This window comes from Scheffersomyces xylosifermentans (genome assembly GCF_036884685.1).
Source record: "Scheffersomyces xylosifermentans strain CBS 12540 chromosome Unknown RJT20scaffold_5, whole genome shotgun sequence".
NCBI classification, from domain to species: domain Eukaryota; kingdom Fungi; phylum Ascomycota; class Pichiomycetes; order Serinales; family Debaryomycetaceae; genus Scheffersomyces; species Scheffersomyces xylosifermentans.
Window position 1 is genome coordinate 1,291,832 of NW_027042943.1, and position 20,856 is coordinate 1,312,687.

General features: G+C 41.5%; 5 protein-coding genes across 5 annotated transcripts; 1 reads left to right on the forward strand and 4 right to left on the reverse strand. All coding sequences in view use genetic code 12, as the record gives it.

Annotated features, from left to right (window-relative positions):
• The first annotated feature begins 1,080 nt into the window (after window positions 1-1,080).
• FKH2 (forkhead family transcription factor) lies at window positions 1,081-3,565 on the forward strand. The gene has a single exon (XM_064920409.1). It carries the CDS (start codon window positions 1,279-1,281, stop codon window positions 3,412-3,414), a length of 2,136 nt encoding a protein of 711 aa, XP_064773863.1. The 5' UTR covers window positions 1,081-1,278; the 3' UTR covers window positions 3,415-3,565.
• A 390-nt stretch (window positions 3,566-3,955) lies between these two features.
• Window positions 3,956-7,877, reverse strand: RJT20DRAFT_129133 (U2 snRNP complex subunit). Its single transcript, XM_064917432.1, has one exon. The coding sequence runs from the start codon at window positions 7,830-7,832 to the stop codon at window positions 4,068-4,070; it is 3,765 nt and encodes a 1,254-aa protein (XP_064773864.1). The 5' UTR covers window positions 7,833-7,877; the 3' UTR covers window positions 3,956-4,067.
• A 701-nt stretch (window positions 7,878-8,578) lies between these two features.
• NGT1 (Ngt1p) lies at window positions 8,579-10,523 on the reverse strand. Its single transcript, XM_064920410.1, has one exon. The coding sequence runs from the start codon at window positions 10,330-10,332 to the stop codon at window positions 8,731-8,733; it is 1,602 nt and encodes a 533-aa protein (XP_064773865.1). The 5' UTR covers window positions 10,333-10,523; the 3' UTR covers window positions 8,579-8,730.
• A 2,046-nt stretch (window positions 10,524-12,569) lies between these two features.
• On the reverse strand, window positions 12,570-14,451 carry RJT20DRAFT_129135 (uncharacterized protein). The gene has a single exon (XM_064917433.1). The coding sequence runs from the start codon at window positions 14,320-14,322 to the stop codon at window positions 12,760-12,762; it is 1,563 nt and encodes a 520-aa protein (XP_064773866.1). The 5' UTR covers window positions 14,323-14,451; the 3' UTR covers window positions 12,570-12,759.
• An 819-nt stretch (window positions 14,452-15,270) lies between these two features.
• Window positions 15,271-19,097, reverse strand: PMC1 (calcium-transporting ATPase; the record flags this gene model as incomplete). Its single annotated transcript, XM_064919035.1, has 2 exons — window positions 15,271-18,880; window positions 18,902-19,097. The coding sequence occupies 2 exons, from the start codon at window positions 19,095-19,097 to the stop codon at window positions 15,438-15,440; spliced, it is 3,639 nt and encodes a 1,212-aa protein (XP_064773867.1). The 3' UTR covers window positions 15,271-15,437.
• Window positions 19,098-20,856: the final 1,759 nt, after the last annotated feature.

Consider the following 20,856-nt stretch of genomic DNA (forward strand, 5'->3'; position numbering starts at 1 on the left):
TAGTGGACACTTTTTGTACACATTCTATTTGTGCTACGCTACTTGCTAACTCTCTTTACAATCACCCACTTCTTTACAAATACCCACTCTACTTTCGAACACCGTCTTCTTACTAACACCCACTCTACTTACCTTTTAGCACCCATTCTACTTACTTTCTGACACCTCTACTTTCTAACGTGCTCACTGCTTACTAGCACTCCACTCTGCTTACCTTCAAAGAAACACACTCTACTTTCTTTCTATCACCCACTGTACTTACTAACAAATGTACTTTACTTTCTTAACCCGCTCCACTTATTCTTCTAACATGCACTCGTCTTTACTAACCGCTCACTCCACTTACTCTACCTACTCACTAGCACCGTCTCTTTTTACTATCACCCACTTTACTAACTATTAGTAACCTACTCTCCTTCCTAAAATACGCACTCTACTAACTAGCACCATCTCAACTTACTTTCAACCACTCTTCTTACCTGATAACATCCACCACTCACTACTCACTACTCACTACTCACTACTCACTACTCACTAGCACACCTCTACTCTACTCTACTCACCAACACCTACATACAGTATAATCCTCTCACTCTCTCACTTCTCACTCTTCTCCCACCCACCCACCTTCACCACCTGCATATACACCCCACTCCTCTCCTCTCACCTCCACGACATTTTCACCCACCTGCACACTTTCCTCCCACTTCCTCCCACTTTCCTCCCTCTTCCACACACTCCTCTACCCTCCCTCACCCCTATATACACACCCCAAACAAATTTGTTTTGTAAACAAAACAATTGAAAGGTTTCTTTAAACAAAGAATTGATGGATGTTTTTACAGCTATCATATTTCCAGCCGTCCAGCAGGGATCCAGCATCGTTTGACACGTAATCCAGGTTCTTCCGAGCTGCGTGAATACCCCGGTGAGTTTTTCCGTTTGATTCTACGCCGTAGTCGTCTCAAGCCGCCCAGTGTTGTCGGTTTTTTGTTAGTGGTCGTAATCGTCGTTGTTGGTTACTGGTACTGTCGCTAGAACCAGACCCCACAAGTGACCTCCGCCACCGTGCTCTGACCCCAGAAGCCACTCTCCATACTCCATATCCCCTTGGGACATCCGCATCCTCCTCCACCAACCGTACCCACCCCTGTCACCCTCCATTGGCTATATAGGCTTAATTCACGCTTGCGGGCATTTTCCAATTTTTCACTCCCAAGCCTCTTGAGTTTCCTACACCATATTCTACTGAAGAACTCCCCACAGCCGTTCTCAGTAATGTCCACTACATCCACACCTCGCAAGCGTCTCATCTCCGAGGTGGACGAAAGCGATCTCCCGACGTTCGACGACCCCCAAGATTTGGTCAACGCCGTGATTTCCACTCTCCAAACCCCCGAAGAACAAACTAACGTTGCGGAAACTTACGCCAACGATAAAAACTTGGCCACAGAGGTCCAAGCCTACGCCAAAATCGCCGGAAAAGATTGGACTTTCTACGTCAAGACATTGGCCATTTCCATTGGAAGAAATACTGACAACCAAGGACCACCACAAAGTTCCATTGACATCGACTTGGGCCCCGCCAAAGTAGTTTCGCGTAAACATGCTACCATCACCTATAACTTAGACTCCCGCTGCTGGGAACTTACCGTTCTTGGCCGTAATGGTGCTCGTATAGATGGTCAGAAGGTCCAAGTGGGTGAAAATCACGCCCACTCATTGCATTCAGGAGCAATTTTGGACGTTGGTGGAACCCAGATGATGTTCATATTGCCTGGATCTCCACCGATCATACTGCCTAAGTTGCTAACCAAATGCTTAGTGAAGTATAAGGAAATAGCATCCAAATCTCGAAAGACTTCAAGCCTGTACCCAGGTTCAAATGGTTTAACCAATGCGCACATGAAGAGTTTCCAGATGTTCGATAAGGCACAGTTGCCACAGTCCCCATCTCTGCTTTCAGCAACCTCGTTACAGAACAATTTGGACCAAGATTTGTCCAAAGAAGATGCCAAGGATATCAAGCCTCCATACTCATATGCCACCATGATCACACAAGCCATCTTGTCTAATGACGATGGAGTGATGTCGTTATCAGAAATTTACAACTGGATTGGCTCACATTATGCTTACTACAAGTATTCCAAGACTGGTTGGCAAAATTCTATCAGACATAACTTGTCATTGAACAAGGCTTTCGAGAAAGTGCCAAGAAGGCCTAACGAACCTGGTAAAGGTATGAAGTGGCAGATTAGTGAATCTTACAAGGAGGATTTCCTCTCAAAAATTCTGAGCGGCTCATTACTGAAGACAAGAAGAGGCTCGTCGGTCTCTAGGCAACTCCATTTGCATTTGGCAACTCACAAGCAATTGCCTGAATCGCAAAAGTACTACCAAAACCAGCAAGAGGAGCAGAAACTTCAACAGCAGCAAATTAATCAACAACAAGTGCAACTGCAACAGCAACAGTTCGGCCATCTGAGAGAAAACTCGTTGCCTAAGTTGGGCCAGCAATACCCTGCTGTGCCAACGAACCCCATGCAACCTAATCCGTTAACATATATGGGCAATGGTCAACCTAATACTAATGGATATATTATGCCACAGCAAAGAGCCTTTGGGTATCAGCCTGGTGCACCACCCATGATGTATGGGGCACCTATGCTCCACCAGCAGGGCCCCCAACAGCACATGGTACCCCAACAACAGCAACAACAACAACAATCACAACAGGTCCAAATGCAGCCATTACCAGGACCCAAAAGCGAACTTTCTTCACCAATAAGGCAGCTCAATGATATTAACACTTCTACCACAACACCAAAATTGCCAAAAGTCAATGGATCGCATCTTTTTAACTTGCCTCCTCCTCCTCCTTCTCACAATCTCGGAACGTCTGCGCCTGGAGCACACCACTCACGTCTGAACTCGTACAATATGAACCAATTACAGGACTCTCAGTTGAACTCATATAATAGTAGTCTTCAAAACCAAACGTCGGAGGATAATAGTGGCGTGAATCATTCCACAGCTCCTAGTACTGGCGATTTAGGACTTAGTTTTACATCTCCGAAAAAGATTACTCCTCTCGAAGCATTTACACCTGAACGTGGCTCGAAGTCAATAGGTGTGAACGGCAAGCTAGGCTTGCCAAATGGTGTTAATACTAACCAGTCGTCCCCTGCTTTCTGGAATTTTGTCCAATTCAGCACCCCAAATGGACAGACTCCATTAAGAAAGAATAGCGACGAGCTGAACGGACAGGGAAGTCCTACGTTAAGTAGAAAAATTCTTTCTAATAATAACGGTTACAATATCAAAGATGATGGTGACAAAATTGGTTTGTCCCCTTTTAAGTTGAAGGCTACAGACCTCCAAACCACGGCAGGAGATGTAAAGAGCAAGAAATGATAGAATCGCCTATTATAAATTCGAGAAGCAATTTGAGTAATCTAGTTGCCGTAAGCTGGAACAACGACTCCCCGTTTAGATTCTTTGATTACTAGTTGAGGTCATTGACTGATGAATTTCCCTTACCGCATAATTGAGTTCTTACTTGACATTAACTATGCATTGATTTAAACTTAAATTGTCAACATGTTAAGGTCTTGTCCATCACCCTATGATTTGTCATATTTTTTCTCTTGTCATATATCAACCGTATTATTATTTCATTGTCTGTTTTTCATCAATTGATTAGCAATCACTTGTTGATGCTATTCATTGCGACTTTTGAGTCACCAGCTTATGGCTTCCAAGGTGTTCTGCTGATCATTCTTTTCAAAAGGACGAGCATACATTATTTTACACAGTCACACTTTCATTTCATGAATCCTTATCACATTTATTATTACAAGGACTTCTTGGTAATACGCCCTTTGTTGGTGATCTTTTATACTGACGCATCGAATCAATTGATTGTCTTCGTTTTCAAGTTCATATGGAAGATGCTTCTATAAATATCTGCAATTATTTATTATTGTTGTCATAATATATATAATATATATAATACATATAATCATTATATATTTTGCTTTCTTTTATCTGCCGCTTCTTATGTAGTTTTAGAATGCTGACCGTTCTCTCAAGTCGGATATTTTTCTTTCAACCTCCCTAGGTGTCCTATTTAGCTCTCTTGCAACCTTAATTTTCAATGATTGAGTTAAAGCGTAGTATTGCTCAACTAAATCTCCGTCAATTACATTTTTCACCGGGTTATAGTAGCTTCGGAACTTCAAGTGATCCATTCCGAGTAGGTTGACACCATATTTGTCCTTCTCGAAGTCATCAAAATTATAGTTTAAGTACTTTCGCAAAGTGAGTTCTAACTTTTGCAAAAACTCAACCTCTTGTTTTGTGGAAAGAGGTACCAACAAGCCCACAGTACCCTGTATTCCAGTATAGATAATACTCTCTTGCCCACCCACTGTTAAGCTTCCTCTCGTGAAAGAAGTTGGAGTATCCAGAAGAAAGAACTCGCAAACATTCTTCAGCCTGGATATCGATGCGTTCAAGTAGGGCTCTTGGTGCTTTAGGAGATTCCAGTCTTCATCAGAACTCTTGGAAACACTTTCAGATACTCTTGAGACAAAAATATTACCAAATTTGTCTCCTCCAATAACAGTATCATAGTCCAAAGATGATATAGCAGTCACTTGACGTTTCATAATATCGTCAGCAAAAGAAATAAATCGGTTCTCTAGAGCATCAAATTTAGCAAACGTTGTGGAATTGCTGGCATCTCCAATTACAATTCGATCTCCTCCTTGGTGTAGAAGTTTCACGATTGATGTTAAGTAGTCAATGTTGGATGAAGACTTACGAAGGAGTTGACGTTGGCCAAGATCATAGAGACGGAGATACTTTCCCATTCCAACTAGTAATTTCCCATTAAATGCTATCATGGATGTTGGCTGGGTATCTAAATCCGTTTTGTGAAGGAACTCAAGGTGTTCCTTATTGGACTTCTTTGCTTTGTTTATTTTGAAGCAGTAGAGATAGCTTTTGTCGTAATGGTTAGGAAGAAATGTCCTATTCGTACTCACTCCAACTATGAGATACTCCGAGTTTCCCTTAGCTGAGTCGAAATGCAATTTAGCTAGCGAAATGGCGGATTCGTTGTCCTCGAATTCAATACTCTGAGCAATATCTTGCTCCTTAACGTCTATGACTTGAACGCAAGATGCCCATGCGTTCTTTTCCTTTTTGTATCCGAAAGCATCAAAATAATCTTGGTCGACAGAGTTATCTTCATGACTTTTGCCTTCTTGCTTAGCCACATGTGCGAGTAATGATTTAGAAAATGGACCCTTCACACCATATTCTGACTGCAAGGTATAGATAAAGTTTGATACAGTTCCCCTATCCTTATCACTGATATTATCAACTATCATTTGCTTTGGAGTGTATCTCAATCTGAGCTTTTTCACATTGAGATCTTGGTTAATATCGAAGCCTTCATCTTCCTTTCCTATGGTGAAAACAACCAAGCTATTTTCAGCAATCGCAACTACCCCCTCACCTCCAATATCCTCGGAAGCAAAAGAAGCTCCTTGTGACACATTTACTCCTAGCAAAGGAGTGACTTTGTAAGATCCGGCGTTATAATAGCCTATCCATGGCCTTGAAGAAATGGCGAGAACTGCTTTCGTGTTGTCCGGTAACCCTATGACTGACAAACTCACAGGCTTAGAGCCGAGGTATTTGATACGGGTATCCGAAAGATTTCCAGAAATCTCATCGATACTGGTACGGACATATAAACCATTGTCCATTCCTATGTGTACTAATGTGGAACTTGGTGTTGGTAGCATTACCAAAGATGTACTATTAGCAGATAATGCTTGCAAAGAGAGGGTCTCGAGACAATTGTGGGATTGTAAGGATAGCACTTGTATAGTCTCATCGGAACATCCCACAACAGCAAAAGAATTCTTCCTTTTCGATAAAGTATCTCTGGAAATAGCCAAAGAAGTGATAGAACTAGACATCTCTACTCTGTCCTGGTACTCAACTAATTGATCGTCCGTTGGGTCAATCTCGAAGTAACATATCTCTGCATTAGAAAGGCCGATGATAACTTGTTCCTTATGTGTACTAGCCTTTACTATAGAAATTCCAGCTGGAGGAAACCAATCAGTGGTCCTCTTGTCAATGTTCTCGTCTTGCCTTGTATGCTTTATATGTCTTATACCATTAGTATAGACTTGAATTACTGAGGACTTTCCGACCTGTTGTACGGCAAGTGTTGGTTGATCAGTCACGAAGCGAGATTCCTCTACTTCTTCGACAACTTCGCCTATTGATAGTACTAGTGTTGTAGACGATAATTTAGAAGATATCACCAAATATTCGTCACTGACAGAATCTTCGAATAACTTTGTGGTGTGGACGTCCGTTGGAGTGAAAGGTAATGGTGACTCTACTATCGTAGATGTCTGTATTCCATGAACTAACGACTTTATGTAGGCGTGTGAAGAAAGTGCAACAACCAGCTTGAGAGGATCCGATGACTCGCTAGAAACGGTTTCAACTAAGGCTGCATCCACAATGGGGCTGAGAGTCTCCACTATCTCTACTAAAGCTAGATTATCAAGTCCTTTGACTTCAAATTCTCTTTTCAGTTCAGTAGCCTTCTCTTCCTCGATGGATGCAATATCTAGGTAGTCAGATGCTTTCAAAGCAGATTCGTCGTCATCATCTCCTAATTTCTCAAACTGATAGTAAAGCTTATCGTTGTTTAAAACGTTCCCAAATAAGAATCCGCTTTTCAAGATGTTTATAGAAATGCAAACAGGAATTGTATCGAAATAGCTAATTTTGATGTCATCTATGAGTTCCTTGTCGCTGTTGTAATCCACTGTTAATTTAAATAAATCACCCAACGAACTTTGAAGCAAGACGAAGAAATTGTTCTTCTTCAATTTGTGCACAACATGTGTCACTATGACTGTTTTCTGTTGACCAGACCGTATCGGTAATGGTAAATATAACCTGTTCATGCTAGGGTCTAGATTATCATACAATATAAAGTTTTTGCAACACACCAAGACACCACCTATATGTCCAGGTAAGGCTATTAAGTGATTAGAAGAAGCAGGTAGTTTTTCTGAAGACTTTTTCTTAACAATATGATTCAATCCTTGGTCCAATTCGTAATAATTTAGCAATAGTGGTGAACTTTCTGGATCGTATGTTTTGATATTGCTTGAATCTCCTTCATCTGTGCTGTATTGCGAATAATCACACTCAATTGCAGCAAACACTGGGTTATCATACTCTGTATCTAATGCTGCAACCAGTAATGTAAATATCTGTTTTGAATGAGCTTCCAAAGGAGAAGATAATTCAACATTTCCTTCCTTGTTTGTTTCAACCTTATATATCAATTTATTGCGCTCTAAAGCTCCTATAAAAATGCAGCGATTCTGGGGATCTATACATAGATATTCGCTGGCACTCACTCTTCCAAAGCCAGTTTTCCCGTATGGCTGTTGTAGAACTGGTACAAACGTGTTTGAAGTTGTATTGTATTCTAATAATACCAATTTGCCAGAGTTACCTATGACGACTGCTAAGTCCTTTTGGGTACCTGCCAAACGGAGTTTATCAACTTTGTGTATAACTCCTAGCGAATTCTGCCTGGAGAGTTGTTCAAATTTGCCTGTTTCGGCATCTGGCCTTAGCAATGCTATGGAAGTAGAGGAAGCTACTAGTATTTCTTGAGATTTCTTCTTTCCTAAGAACAGGCCCAATACGGACAGAACATAATGTGACGGCGGTTTAAGAGTCAAATTGTAGAGATACAATGTGTCATTATCTACAAGCATCTTTTCAACCTCTATAAACAATTGGGTCTTAGTGCAAAACCATGAAAAGTGGTTAAAAGTTGGTATTTTTCAATTAAATTTGATAGTAAAAATCCGTTTTGTATGGATGTATATATTCCTGTATGTAGTCAATGTCGTTGCAGAAATATGCGACATTGTTGATGTCGTGCGATGGGCCAGTAGTTAGCCATAAGTGATTCTATGGCATTAGTATGATGTGGTTGGTGGGTTAAATGCGTTATATGTTGTGAAAATTCTAAGTTGTCTATTGGTTTGTTTGGGGCACTTTCCCTCCATCAACTGAAAGTTACAAAAAAAAAGGTGAATATGGAGAAGTAGAGATTCAAGTGGGAGTGATTGATGCAGTTCTTCTTGTAATGATGCAACAAGTCTACGTATTGATACGCTTTTTTTTACCAAATAGTATTAATGAAATTTGCTCAAGGAGTAAGTCATGTCGGTTATGCATCTTTCAGTGTTATTAATCTGAATAATCCATCTCTAACCAAGCTAGTACATACCATAATTCAGCCATTGCTATATAAAAATTAAGCTGCAAAATTGGTCTATATGCAGTCTATTGAATAAAGGTAGTATAGACATTATAAAACATAATATAGATAGGTTGTATTCGGCCTATTCGGAGGGTTATGAATTCTAATGTAGGCTACTAGTAACTAAAGCATAATGAAGTTTCTTCTGTATAATTTTCTTCTTAAAAAAAGACCATTTCTGCTAGTGTTTCTCCCATTTCTACAGTAATCCCCATCCCATGTTCATCTTAACAGATTAGTTTATATATTGCTAAGCAGGGCCAGTCCCCAAAATTGAATAGAAATATGTATATATTAGAAAAGAAAAGAAAGCTCTGCTCTCAAACGTAAATCTCGTTAAATGTTTAGACCTTACCATCAATGGTATTGTCTGGAATGGCCGTAGCAAGTGGTCCATTAGACTTGACAGAGATCAACTCGTCAACCTCAACAACTTGGTCCATACCATCATCCTCAACGTTGGTGTGGTCCTTAATGCTGAAAAGAACCAATGGTGCAGCAATAAGAAGAGAACCGTGAACCAAGGCCCAGGAAGAGGCGAACATGTCCATGTATGGCTTCTCAAGAGCATCCAAACGCCAGACAATAGCGGCACCAGCAGATTGAATACCCTTGTAGAAACCAGCGTATAAAGCAACCTTCTTAGGGTTATTGGAGAGAGCACCAAGAGTCCACAAAATAAGGTTTTGGAAGATGGCATCGAACATACCGTAGAACATGTAAAGGAACATTGGGCCGATGTAGTTACTATCCTTGAAGTCGATTGGAGTTAATCTTGGTGGGACATTTGGATCAGATGAAGAAACATCCTCACGTTCAAAGGTCAATTGGAACTTCAAACCACCACCCCAGATAGCCATACCGGCGATGAAAACGATACCCCAACCAATTCTAGCTCTGGTGGATCTCTTAAAGTATTTCAAATCCAAGATGTTACCGAAAATAAGAGCACCCCACATTTGAGCGAACCAGTACAAGATAGAGTTCAAGGATCTGGTTCTGATGTTGAAACGACCGGCATTGAAATCGTTGAATTGGTAAGTGTAGAACCAGTTAGAGGCGAAGAACATTGGGAACATGAGCAAGATACGTGGTTCAGACCACAAAAGTTTTCCAAGTCCCTTCAATTCGTCTAACCAGTATGGGTGCTTCTTGGTCAGGACTCTTGTACCGTCAGACTTCCAAACCTTGGACATTGGCAACATGAATGAGGCAACCACAACACCTGAAATCATTAAAACAATGAAAGCAATGAAGGTACCATCGTTAACGGCAGAACCTCTATTTTCAAGGTTATCAGCCAAAGGAATGATACCACCGATAACGGCACCTAAGTTGAAAATAATCCAGAAAATCATAATGGCTCTACCCTTCATGTTCTCATTAGGATAAGACATAATGATAGTACCTTGAGCGGCCCAAAGAACGGAAGCACAGACACCCAAGAAAGCACCGGCGAAGATCACGAAACCCTTGTTTTCAGTGTGGTAGAAAGATAATAAGGAACCAGCGTAAAGGGCATAACCAATACCACCAAACATAAGAGAAGCTCTGACACCGATAGTGTTACAGATGGTACCACCGAAGAAACCAACGGAGGCAAAGGTGGAGTACAAGGCGACATTGGCGTTATCGGAAGTCTTGACATCACTAATGGAGGCACCGATACCAGACAAGGCATTGAACATACCTGGAGTCAAGAACAAAACGATAGACAACATAACGATCTGAGACATGGCCGAGGAGTAACGGAAACCAAATCTCTTCTGGTCGTACCAGTTACCAGAAGATTGGATCTCTTCTTCAGAGTGCTTCTTCAAGGCAAGGTGTTCATGTTCATTTTCATGGAACTCACTGGTAGCCTTCTGGTTATCGCTGGAGTAGTCTCCATTAGACGAGTGGGAGTTGACCTCAAGCTTAGCGTTAGCTTTTTCGTCGTAGGACATGATAGAAATTATATGGGATTGAGGTGGAAAGTTAACAAGATGGTTGAAGCTGATGGCTGTTGGTGTAAAAGCAGGAGATGGCAAGGGGAACTATGTACGGCGCTACTTGCAAGAATGCTATTGAGGGCCTGCCTGGTTGATCAGAGTGGTAGGATGGTTGTGATAGTGATGATGAAAAATCCAACCTGAGAATTTCAAACTACTCCGGCGATGTCTGGTTATTTATATTAAAACCTCCCGTCGCTAATGGAGAAACATAACTGCTATGATCTGGATGCAACCAAACGTCTATCCATTACAAAATAAGATCTACCCCAAATGAACTCAACTCCCCAGTCTACTGATTGCCCTGCACTTGTTCTACAATAGGAACCCGCTGAAAAATGGTGCAACCCCGAAAAATTCCTCAGGTTGTATTTTTCCAAATCAGTGGAACATCATACCGACACCGTATACTGTGTTGGGGCCAGAAAATAATGTCTATTCATGAACTGACTTTGCATAGTATCTGAATATTTTTAGGGGCCGGCGTGTTAAAAAAGATATCAATATCAGAGATTACGGAAAAATTTGGTGACAGCGTGCGACTTTTTTTGGGGGTTGCCGTTTTTGGACGGTGCCAGGTACGGGAAAAGTTTCCCCGACTTGGCAACGGGTGAGATAAGAGGGCAAAGACAAGCAGAAGAGGAGTGACGCCATGAATAAGGAAGGGTTGGGAGGAATGCGTGAAAATTGGCAAAGAAATTGAATTAGTGAACCATTAGATGGGAAAGGTGGAAATACTCATCGGGGAGATAATCTCAGAACCTTCGGTCCAGCAATAATGCATATCCATCCATTGTTCCGTTAAGTGGTTATCTTGGAGGTGGGTCCCCATTTTCTGGGTTGACTCCACTTGATAAAACCATTCTGCGACATTTCGTCGCTTGGCCAATTTTTATTACTTCCATGTTACATTTTTGAGTAATCGTGCTGTGTGCAGTCCGTAATTATTGTTGATTTGTAGCGTCTGGTAGTAATAAATTTTGCAGTAAAAAACAGAAGTTCACTAATGAGTTAACGATCGTAAGAGAGTATATTCCGGGATTGCAACATCTGGGGTCAACTGGGGTACATACAAACGTCTCGTATGTTTAATTACTTAACTTGTCTTACGAGGCAAGACGAGATGTATCTGTCAATACAATAGAGTCTACGGTGTTTCTACAGCCAGTTAATTGTTCCCAAATTCCTGGAGTCGAGTCACTTAGTTAGTTGCTTCCGTTACAATTTCGTTCAGTTTCTGTTTCTCTACAAATACAACCTACTAATTTGCTCCAACGGTTAATGGAAGCGAGCTATTCAAGGCTTAAAACCCTTCCAAGGCACTGAATCGTTCTTGACCCCATATTCTACAAGTCAACCTGGGCACTCTTGGAAATGGGCACAGTTTCTCGTTGCTATACCAATTCCTCGATGGGCCCTTAAAAAAAAGTGCAATGTAACAGTGTATATATATCTAAAAGGAACAAATTATATCATTGTCCACACGCAGTCCCTCCCCCGCTTTAACCCCACACTCAAAAGCCAATATATTGCTCGTAATCTAAATTAGAACGCCATCAATTCTTGTAGGATCTGTGTTGCATAGCGCTAATACCCCACCAAAAGAATTTCTCTTCGATTTGATGATGACATTATGAGCAAATCTTTACTGGCGGTTGCATTCAAATGGCCCGGTGCCTGCAGGATTTTCCGATTGAACTCCTGCAGATATTCCGTGTTGCCGTACGACATTAAGTTGCCGTTCGATGTAACATAAAAAAAAAGTCAATGTTACACGACTTTTATATGCCGTCTTCGCTACATCAGTACGTTATCGGGTCTTCGGTGCCTGTGTTAGGCTCAATGGATCAATAGGTCAAGTGTTGAAATGTGTAGGACGCGCTTTCACCTATCGCAGCTTATCTATTAGTAAAAGGTTAATTAGTTGCTGGATGGAAGATAGAAAACACCTCGTGCCGGTTTTCTTTCATAAGTGAACAATAGTTGCTCCCGTAGGGGCACAATTGGTGCGTCTATACCGGTGCGCACGATACGGATTAATTCGCTGATAGATAAGCGCAGTGGCTTTCGGCTTAGTGATGTAATTGCCGCAAATACAGTGGGAGTCCTCTACTCGAGACTTATTTTCAACACAATCGGGTCGACCGTTGATTACGTTTTGATTCGATTTTGAAGGTTTCTCGCGTTATCGCCAGTACCTTCGATTACGGTATCGCTAATTTAATTTATCCGATTTCTTATCTATCTAGTTATTGTTACATGAATAAGTATGGTGTAACTAATAAATATACTACATAACGAGGCATGTTTCTATTTGTTTTTTTTTTTTTTTGACACATATTATGACTCGATCGCAGTGAAGTTGCTGGTGCAATTCTTTAATTAAGATTGTTGTTGAGATTGCTGTTGATAGCTTTCGCCGCTGCTGATAATGCTGGCAATTAAGTCGTCTACGACGGCATCGGTCAAAATTGGTGAGTTGAAAACAACACGGAAGAATTCACCCTTACTGTCAGGGTTCGTAGGATCGGGCGAGAAGTCAACCAAGTATTTTCCCTGCTTATGCAATTCTCTAGAAATGTAACGGGTAATATCAGTGTTATCTCTTCCTTGGTACAGATCTGGTCTATAGTAGAAGCACACCTGCAAACATTGTGGAAGGTTCTGTAAGTCACCGATCACCAATTCAAATCTGTTATCTTTAACTATCTGCTTGACGAAATAGTGAGCAATTTCAAAGGCATGGTCTACCCTCGCAGCGAATCCTTCAAAACCGTAGTATAACCACGACATGTAGAACTTGAAGGAGTCAGCACGTCTACCACATCCCATGGTTCCGTCAGCCAAATCGTAGTTTTCGTCATCTTCTTCTTCTCTGCCGTGGAAAAGGTAAGGAGCCTTGAGCGACATGGCCTCTTGGAAGTAACTAACATGTGGTACAAGCAAAAATGAGCAGGTGTTTGGGATACCCAACATCTTGTGTGGGTTAACAGTAACAGAGTTGGCTCTCTCAATACCTGCCAATTTTGTCTTGTGAACACTGGAGAAGACTACATTTCCTCCCCAGGATCCATCGACATGGAAGTGTACATTATACTTCTCTGCTATGTCTGCGATCTTATCAAAAGGATCGTAGGAACCGAAAACTGTAGTACCAGCAGTAGCATTGATATAGAGTGGAGTATAGCCATCATCTATGGACTTTTGAATAGTTTTATCTAAATCTTCCGCATCCAAACGGCCATCTTCCAAGATATTGACCTTGAACACGTTGGAAGAACCCAATCCGAGCAAAATAGCTGCCTTTTCAACGGAGTAATGGCAGTGCTTGGAAGTGTACACGGCAAATTTGTAGCCGTCATTTCCGTTGACCTTGGTGTCTGGAAATCTCAAACTTCTTGCCATTTGCAAACTGGTTATGTTAGACCACGAGCCACCAGGAAATGTCAAACCACCGCAAGTCTTGAGATCATTCGTGAAGAAAAGCGAAGCATATTTGCGGCCAATATGGTTCTCGATAATGGACAATACTGGAGATACCGTATAAACGTGGGAGTTGGTGTTAAGAATAGAAAGAATGATATCCGAAATTACTCCGATAGGGTTGTTTGAAGCATACAATTTGTCCAAGAATCCAGGATTCCAGGTGTTGACCGAATACTTAAGCACCTTATCTATCACTTCAAAGAGTTTCCCACTGCCTCCGATTCCCTTGAACAACTCGTCACTAGGGTCGTTTGCCACTACGCTGGTTGCCTGGGGCGGATGGAAGAACTCTTTCTTAAGAAATTGCGGTTCGTAGTAATGTCCCAACGACTCTACATTGTAGTTCTTCGAGTTTCTATCCGCCTGGTCTATATAAGCCAATAACTTGGGCTTAATCTCGGTAAGAAGATGGTCCAATTCTTGGACCCTGTTAGCTTCGAGCCACGACGTAATAACCATGATTTCTTACCACCAAATTGTGCAAATTTCACCCAAAATTTTGTCAGCCCCTATCCTAGATCTCGACGGTTCCTCTAAGTACATATACCAACTTCAGTATATGATTATAACTGTCAAACCCCATCTATTTACATCTCACAAGCCCCATAAATCGTAAAAATTTTTCTGCGCAATTCCTAATTCGCTGTGGATGTTGCGTGAAAACGGCTCGTTTGCATTTTTCGCTGCGGCGGTCCCGATATGGCGTTGTGCGGCACTTACCTGATTGGGTGCAAAATCCGGAGTATGAGGGTTGCTGTGGGGGCAGGGCTATAGAGGGTATGGGAGGAGGTGGAAACCGTGTTGGAAGAAGGTAGGTGTTGGAAGAAGAGGTGGAAACTATATTGGAAGGATGTTGGTGTTGATTGTTGGTTGTTGATAAATTGGGGAATCTACGAGACGTGCTATAGGGTACGGTTGTTAGAAAGTACCTTACTACCTGAAATCTTTGAAAAAACTGGTTGTCATTGTGATAAAAGTTATCATTACATGGCTTGGATAGAATAGTGGGAATCATGGTGTTATACTTTATTACATTTAAATAAGCTATTTGATCTACTAATTTCAATTCAGAACCTGACAACCCCGAAATCTTTGAAAAAATGGTTGTCGGAGTGTTAAAGTTGTCATTACTTGGCTCCGAAAGAGTAGCAGCAAATCGTGGTTTTTATGTAATTACATGTGAATAAGCAGTGTATTTGTGTTCCTGCTAACATCTCTGTAATATGCTAAATAGTTTTCGGGGGGTCTAGCAACATTCTTTCTTAACTCTTTACATAAATCCTTGTTGGTGCCAAGATATTGTATTATATTGCTACAACCTTAGGCACAATATTTGATGTGAATACCTCCCCTTATAATGGCAAATATAAGTCCATGGACAGAAATCACCTTTTCATAAGTTATAATACTCATGCCACCAACATACTACAACGAATTGGTAGAAACAGTACATGTTATCTTGTCGAATATGCTGCAAAACTTGGCCACGATCAATGTTCACAAAAATTACCCTTATAATGTACATACATAAATACATAGAAATGTCGAAATAAAGTTTATATAATTCTATTTTTTTACTGTGCTGCTTCGGCAATCTTCTCCTTCTCAGTAACTGGTTGTCCATCACTCGATGATGACGAACTTGACTTCTCCAAGTCCTCCTCCACTGGATCACCGTTGTGGATGGCTCTCTTTCTGCGGTTCATGAAGTTGAAACCAGCATAGTAGATGAATTCATTGAACAACCTGGTAGGGAAAATGGCCTCGACCCAAGTGTTTGGAATGATTCTGATAATTATACCGGCTGGAATGGAAATGAAACCACACAACATGGCAGTGGCCCACATTCCTGGGGTCTGTCTAGCGATACTGAAGGAAGCACCTCCAACAAACATAATCAAAATTTGCATGGCTCCAATGATTGTGGCAATAGCGATGAAGTACCAGTTTCTGAACAAGTGTTGCGAAAAGTCCAAGTTTTCACGGGTGATTCTACCTCTGATAGTTGTAACCTCATCGGCCTCATCCAACTTTCTTGTAACAAAAAGCTTCCAGAATTGCAACCAAACAAAGGCATTGAAAGTCATAGCATCTAATTGCTTGTCTTGGTGGTTATCGGTATCAAAGCCGCCAAAGAACAATTGGTGACCAGCAAAGTGCAAAATGAAAGTAACAACCAATTGAGTAGCAGATTGACCCAAAATCATCTTCCACATAGAAGTGGAAATCAAAGGAGCAGTTCTTCCAGCTGGTTTTCTCTTCAAGAACGAGTCATCTGGCTTGTCAGTAGCAAGAGCAAGAGCAGCCAATGTATCCATAATCAAGTTAACCCACAACAATTGGACTGCGGTCAACACAGACTGGTTATTGGAAGATGCAACAGCAGAAACGAACGTCAAGACACAAGCTGTAATATTAACTGTCAATTGAAATTGAATAAACTTCTTGATAGAAGTTGCTACCGTTCTACCCCACTTAATAGCTTGAACAATGTCAGTGAAATCATCAGTCATCAAAATAATGTCAGAAGCTTCTCTGGCAACTTCAGTACCAGCAATACCCATGGAAAAACCAACATCGGCCAACTTCAAAGCTGGGGCATCATTGGTACCGTCACCGGTAACCGCTACGACTTCCCCAGCTTTACGCAAAGTATCAACTAAAATACGCTTGTCTTCTGGAGACGAACGAGCCAACACTCTCAATTGAGGTACAATTCTGGTCCTTTCAGCTGGACTCAATTTACGGAATTCTGGACCTTCCATGAAAGCGTATTCGTTGGACAAGTCGTCTGGAGTCAAGATGTTACATCCCTTAGAAATGGCCTTAGCAGTACTCAAATTGTCACCAGTGACCATTCTAACAGTAACACCGGCTTCCTTACATTGCAAAACGGCCTTTGGTACACCGTCCTTCAATGGATCTTGGATTCCGACTAAAGCATCGAGTACTAATGGCCTGGAAAAATCATTGGAAACGGCACCAACGTTAACAAGTAATGAAGGGTCTGCCTCTCTGTTGTTTTCTGTGACAAATTCAGCTGGTGGCCAGGATGAAATACCTTCGAAGTCACGATGTCCTAAAGCAATAGCTCTAAGTGCTTCGTTGGCATACTCATCAATCTTACTCAAAGTGACATCTCTTAAAGTTCTGTCCAAAGTTATCAATTCTCCGTGACTGTCGTACTCGTAACCACAGTTCTTGAAGATGATTTCAGCAGCTCCTTTGACGTATAAACGGAAACCGTTGTCAATCTTCACGACAAGGCCGGCCCACTTTCTGGAAGACTCGAATGGAATTAATTGAACAATATCCTTCTGTCTCTCTTGACGCTGTTGCTCCAAAGTCTTCTCCAGGAACAAATTAAACTTATCGTTGGCCAAAATCAACAAAGCAGATTCAGTCTTGTTACCAAGATATGGCTCGGAGATAACACCCAATTCTGTGAAGTTAGGCTTTTTCTTCTTGAACAAATGAGCTAAAAGCGATGGTTGCTCTGGCTTGGCTCTAGCAGCCTTCTCCTTGTCAGCATCATAATCAGGGTTGTCAAAAGCAGTCGAGTTAAGAGTAATGTTGGTAGTAAGGAAGATCTTCAAATCTTCCCACAAGCCAGGAATAACTTCCACAGATTTCGGACCATGGCCGTTGACAGTATCATCGAATTCCAAGGCTTCGCCACCGGCAGACTTGAGTCCTAAGAAACCCTTCACAATTCTCATCTTGTTTTCAGTAAGAGTACCAGTTTTATCTGAACAAATGGCGGTAGCTCCTCCCATTGTTTCACATGACTTCAACACACGGACCAAGTTACCATTCTGGGCCATTCTCGTAGTTGCAAATGCCAAGGCCAAAGTGACGGCAAGAGGTAAACCCTCAGGAACAGCCACAACAACAATGGTGATGGCGGTAATCAAGATATCCAAGAATTTCTTACCCTTCTCGGCACTGTTTTCGTGAGCAAACTTACGGTCTCCGGTTATATTCACACAGAAACGAATGAAAAGGATGAAGAACAAGAGCAAAGCAGCTAAGAAACCGTACTTCGAGATTCCTTCAGCTAAGTTATCCAAACGAATCAGCAATGGTGTGGACTCTGACTCGTGGTTTAAGCTCATAATGGTTCTACCGTGGATGGAGTTAACACCAACGGCGGTGACTGTAGCATTACCTAAACCAGACAAAACCTTTGCTCCAGAAATCAAGTAAGGATCTTGGAACTTAATGTTGTTGGAGCCGAGATCTTCGTTGGTTGGCAAGTGCTTGCTATAGAATTCCATAGCGTCAAGTACTGGTACTTTCTTGATAGTGTGGGATTCACCAGTCAACGCTGATTCATCACACTCTACTTCACCCAGAAACAAGATCGAGTCTGCTGGAACAACGTCACCAGTTTGTAAATTGACAATGTCACCAACCAAGAGATCGTAGATGGAAATAAGTTTCTGTTGGCCATTTCGTATAACAATAAGCTCTCTGTCTTCTTTCTTTGCATTCAAACGAGCAAATTGACGCTCCTTTTGGTAATCATTGGCAGCACCAACCAACACAACGATGGCTACAGCCACCAAAATGGCGACACCTTCAACCCAGTCAACCTTAGGCAAAGGCTCACCTTCGTCATCGTACATTGTACCTTCTCCGAAGGTCTCGTAGAGACCCAAGGCAAGAGAAACGACCGCTGCTACAGACAAAAGAATCAACACCTTATCCTTCATGGCTTCGTAACACAAGCGGAAGAATGATCTCTGTCTCTTCGTAGGGAGCTTGTTGGCTCCGTAGTATCTGACTCTGGTAGCAGCATCGTTTGAATCTTGATCATTAAGACCGTTTTGAGTGTCAGTATTCAAGAGGCTTATTAAACGGCTAAAGCCACCAAGGTCATGTAAAGCCCGGAGGGACTTAGGATCATGTAATGCTGTTAACTGTTCCGTAGACACTGGAGCAGGCTCATGTCTAGATGTTGCTATGGTGAGTCTTGATGTGAGTCTCTTCAACGGCTGTGTAACATGCCCTGTATCTGTTGCTGGCGGATGGGCACCGTACAGAAGGTCTACTGGATCGAGGGGAGTGTTTGAGTTGGCACTCGAAGTGTCGAGATCGTTAGCAGGAGGATATAAGTGGTTGGAATGACCGACACCAGCGTCTCCAGCAGAGCTTTCGGTGGTAGCCGATGGGTGCATGTGGGTGAATGTTGACGACTGGGCCAACTTTTCAGCTGGAGTTATTGGCGACATTTGTAGGTGGAGTTAGGGGGGACTGGATGGTGGATATTAAAGGATTATGGCGATTAAATGAATATTATGAGCTTGCTGGGGATATGGCAGCGAGTTCTCCGATGATGGTTACGCCTTTTGGTTGAAGGCAATGGGATAGATGCTGTAGTATTGAATGGGACACAGTGAGCCTTAGAAGAGGGCTATGTGAAATGGCGATAAGAATCTGGATGATGACAGTGAAGCTTTCAGCTGTTATGGCGATGGCGATGGCGATGGCGATGGCGACAGGTGACAGGTGATGATGGTACCAGGTCGATGGAAGCAGGTAAAACTGGTGAAAACTGGTGGAAACTGAACTGATGAAAACTGGGCTTGTCAGTAGTAGACGGCTGCACGGTTCTTTTGCGGATGCTTATTCACAGCAATGGGACAAGTACCAATAATACTAATCCTAGCGGAATGGGCAATGTAATAATATCCTGGTAGTATAATATACTGTGACAGGAACAGATAATAATATGAATAGCACGATAATATAATACTGTGATACAGAACACAGAATAGAATATACTAATATACTATACTATAATATACTATATTATAGTGTTGCAGGGACCAGATCACGGATAAAAAGCAACTGATGACCCAGTAGTAAGGAAAAAGAAAGGGAAAGGAACACAAGGAAAGACGACTATCGACTAACGACTAATGGAACAGCACTGACCTAGTATATAACGTGAGTATCAACTATATTGTATACCAAACGTATAACACTACTATTAACCAGTCAAATCGTATCTCCAACCAAAACAGAAAAAATCGACTTCAAATTAGAAAACTTTCTCCAGGACTTTCTCCATATATATATATATATATATATGTATACACGTATAATATACTATACAATATCTATTCTATGGAAATTGGATAATAAAATAATAATAATAATAATAATAATGATACTTATGCGTCTATATACCTATCTATATACGTTGATCCTGATTATTCCAGATAATATGCTAGCCGCCCATCCATAGGATTAGGATATTAGATATTAACCTAAGTGAATTTTTGATTATTGTATTGTAATAGTAGTAGTAATAATAATAACAAAAATAAAAATAATTAATTTAAATTCATTAATATGGACATTCTACAATGGCTCCAGTGGAACTATTCCAGTTTCCGCTAGCAAGCTAAATTAAATTAATTTAATTTATTTTAAATTATCATACATTAGCAGTGGTGCCGCTGACCCACACTGATTTGAGAATTTTCCAGTGTTCTTTTTGCATTTGCATTTTGCATTTGCTGTTGCTGCTTCTTTTGCCTGGTGCGGTTTTCTTCCATGGTTCTTCCATGGAAACTCAATAGGAACAAGGTGGATGTGTACAAGATGTTTGCCCCTTAATGGCCAAACTTCAATTGTAGAAATTGACCCGTTTTACTGCTACTGCTGCCCTGCTGCTACGCACGTCTTCCTCGCTGCTATTACGAAAACTGACTCCCGCTACGACCTCTTTCTCCCTAACGCGCCGCCGCCGCAGCACTAGTAGCACGAACATCGCTAGGAGTGGCTGCCAGTCGACTCTCTGTACAGAGACAAAGTTCCAAAATTTAGCCAGAGAAAAAAAAAAAAAAAAAAAAAAAAACGACTACGGCTACGGCTGCGGTGAATCTACGAGAGCCAGAAATTTCGGCTTCTGGTAATACATGCGGTAGACGATCACCCCCACCTTGGCCTCTCTCCAATTCCGCCCTGTTCCTTGAAATGCCA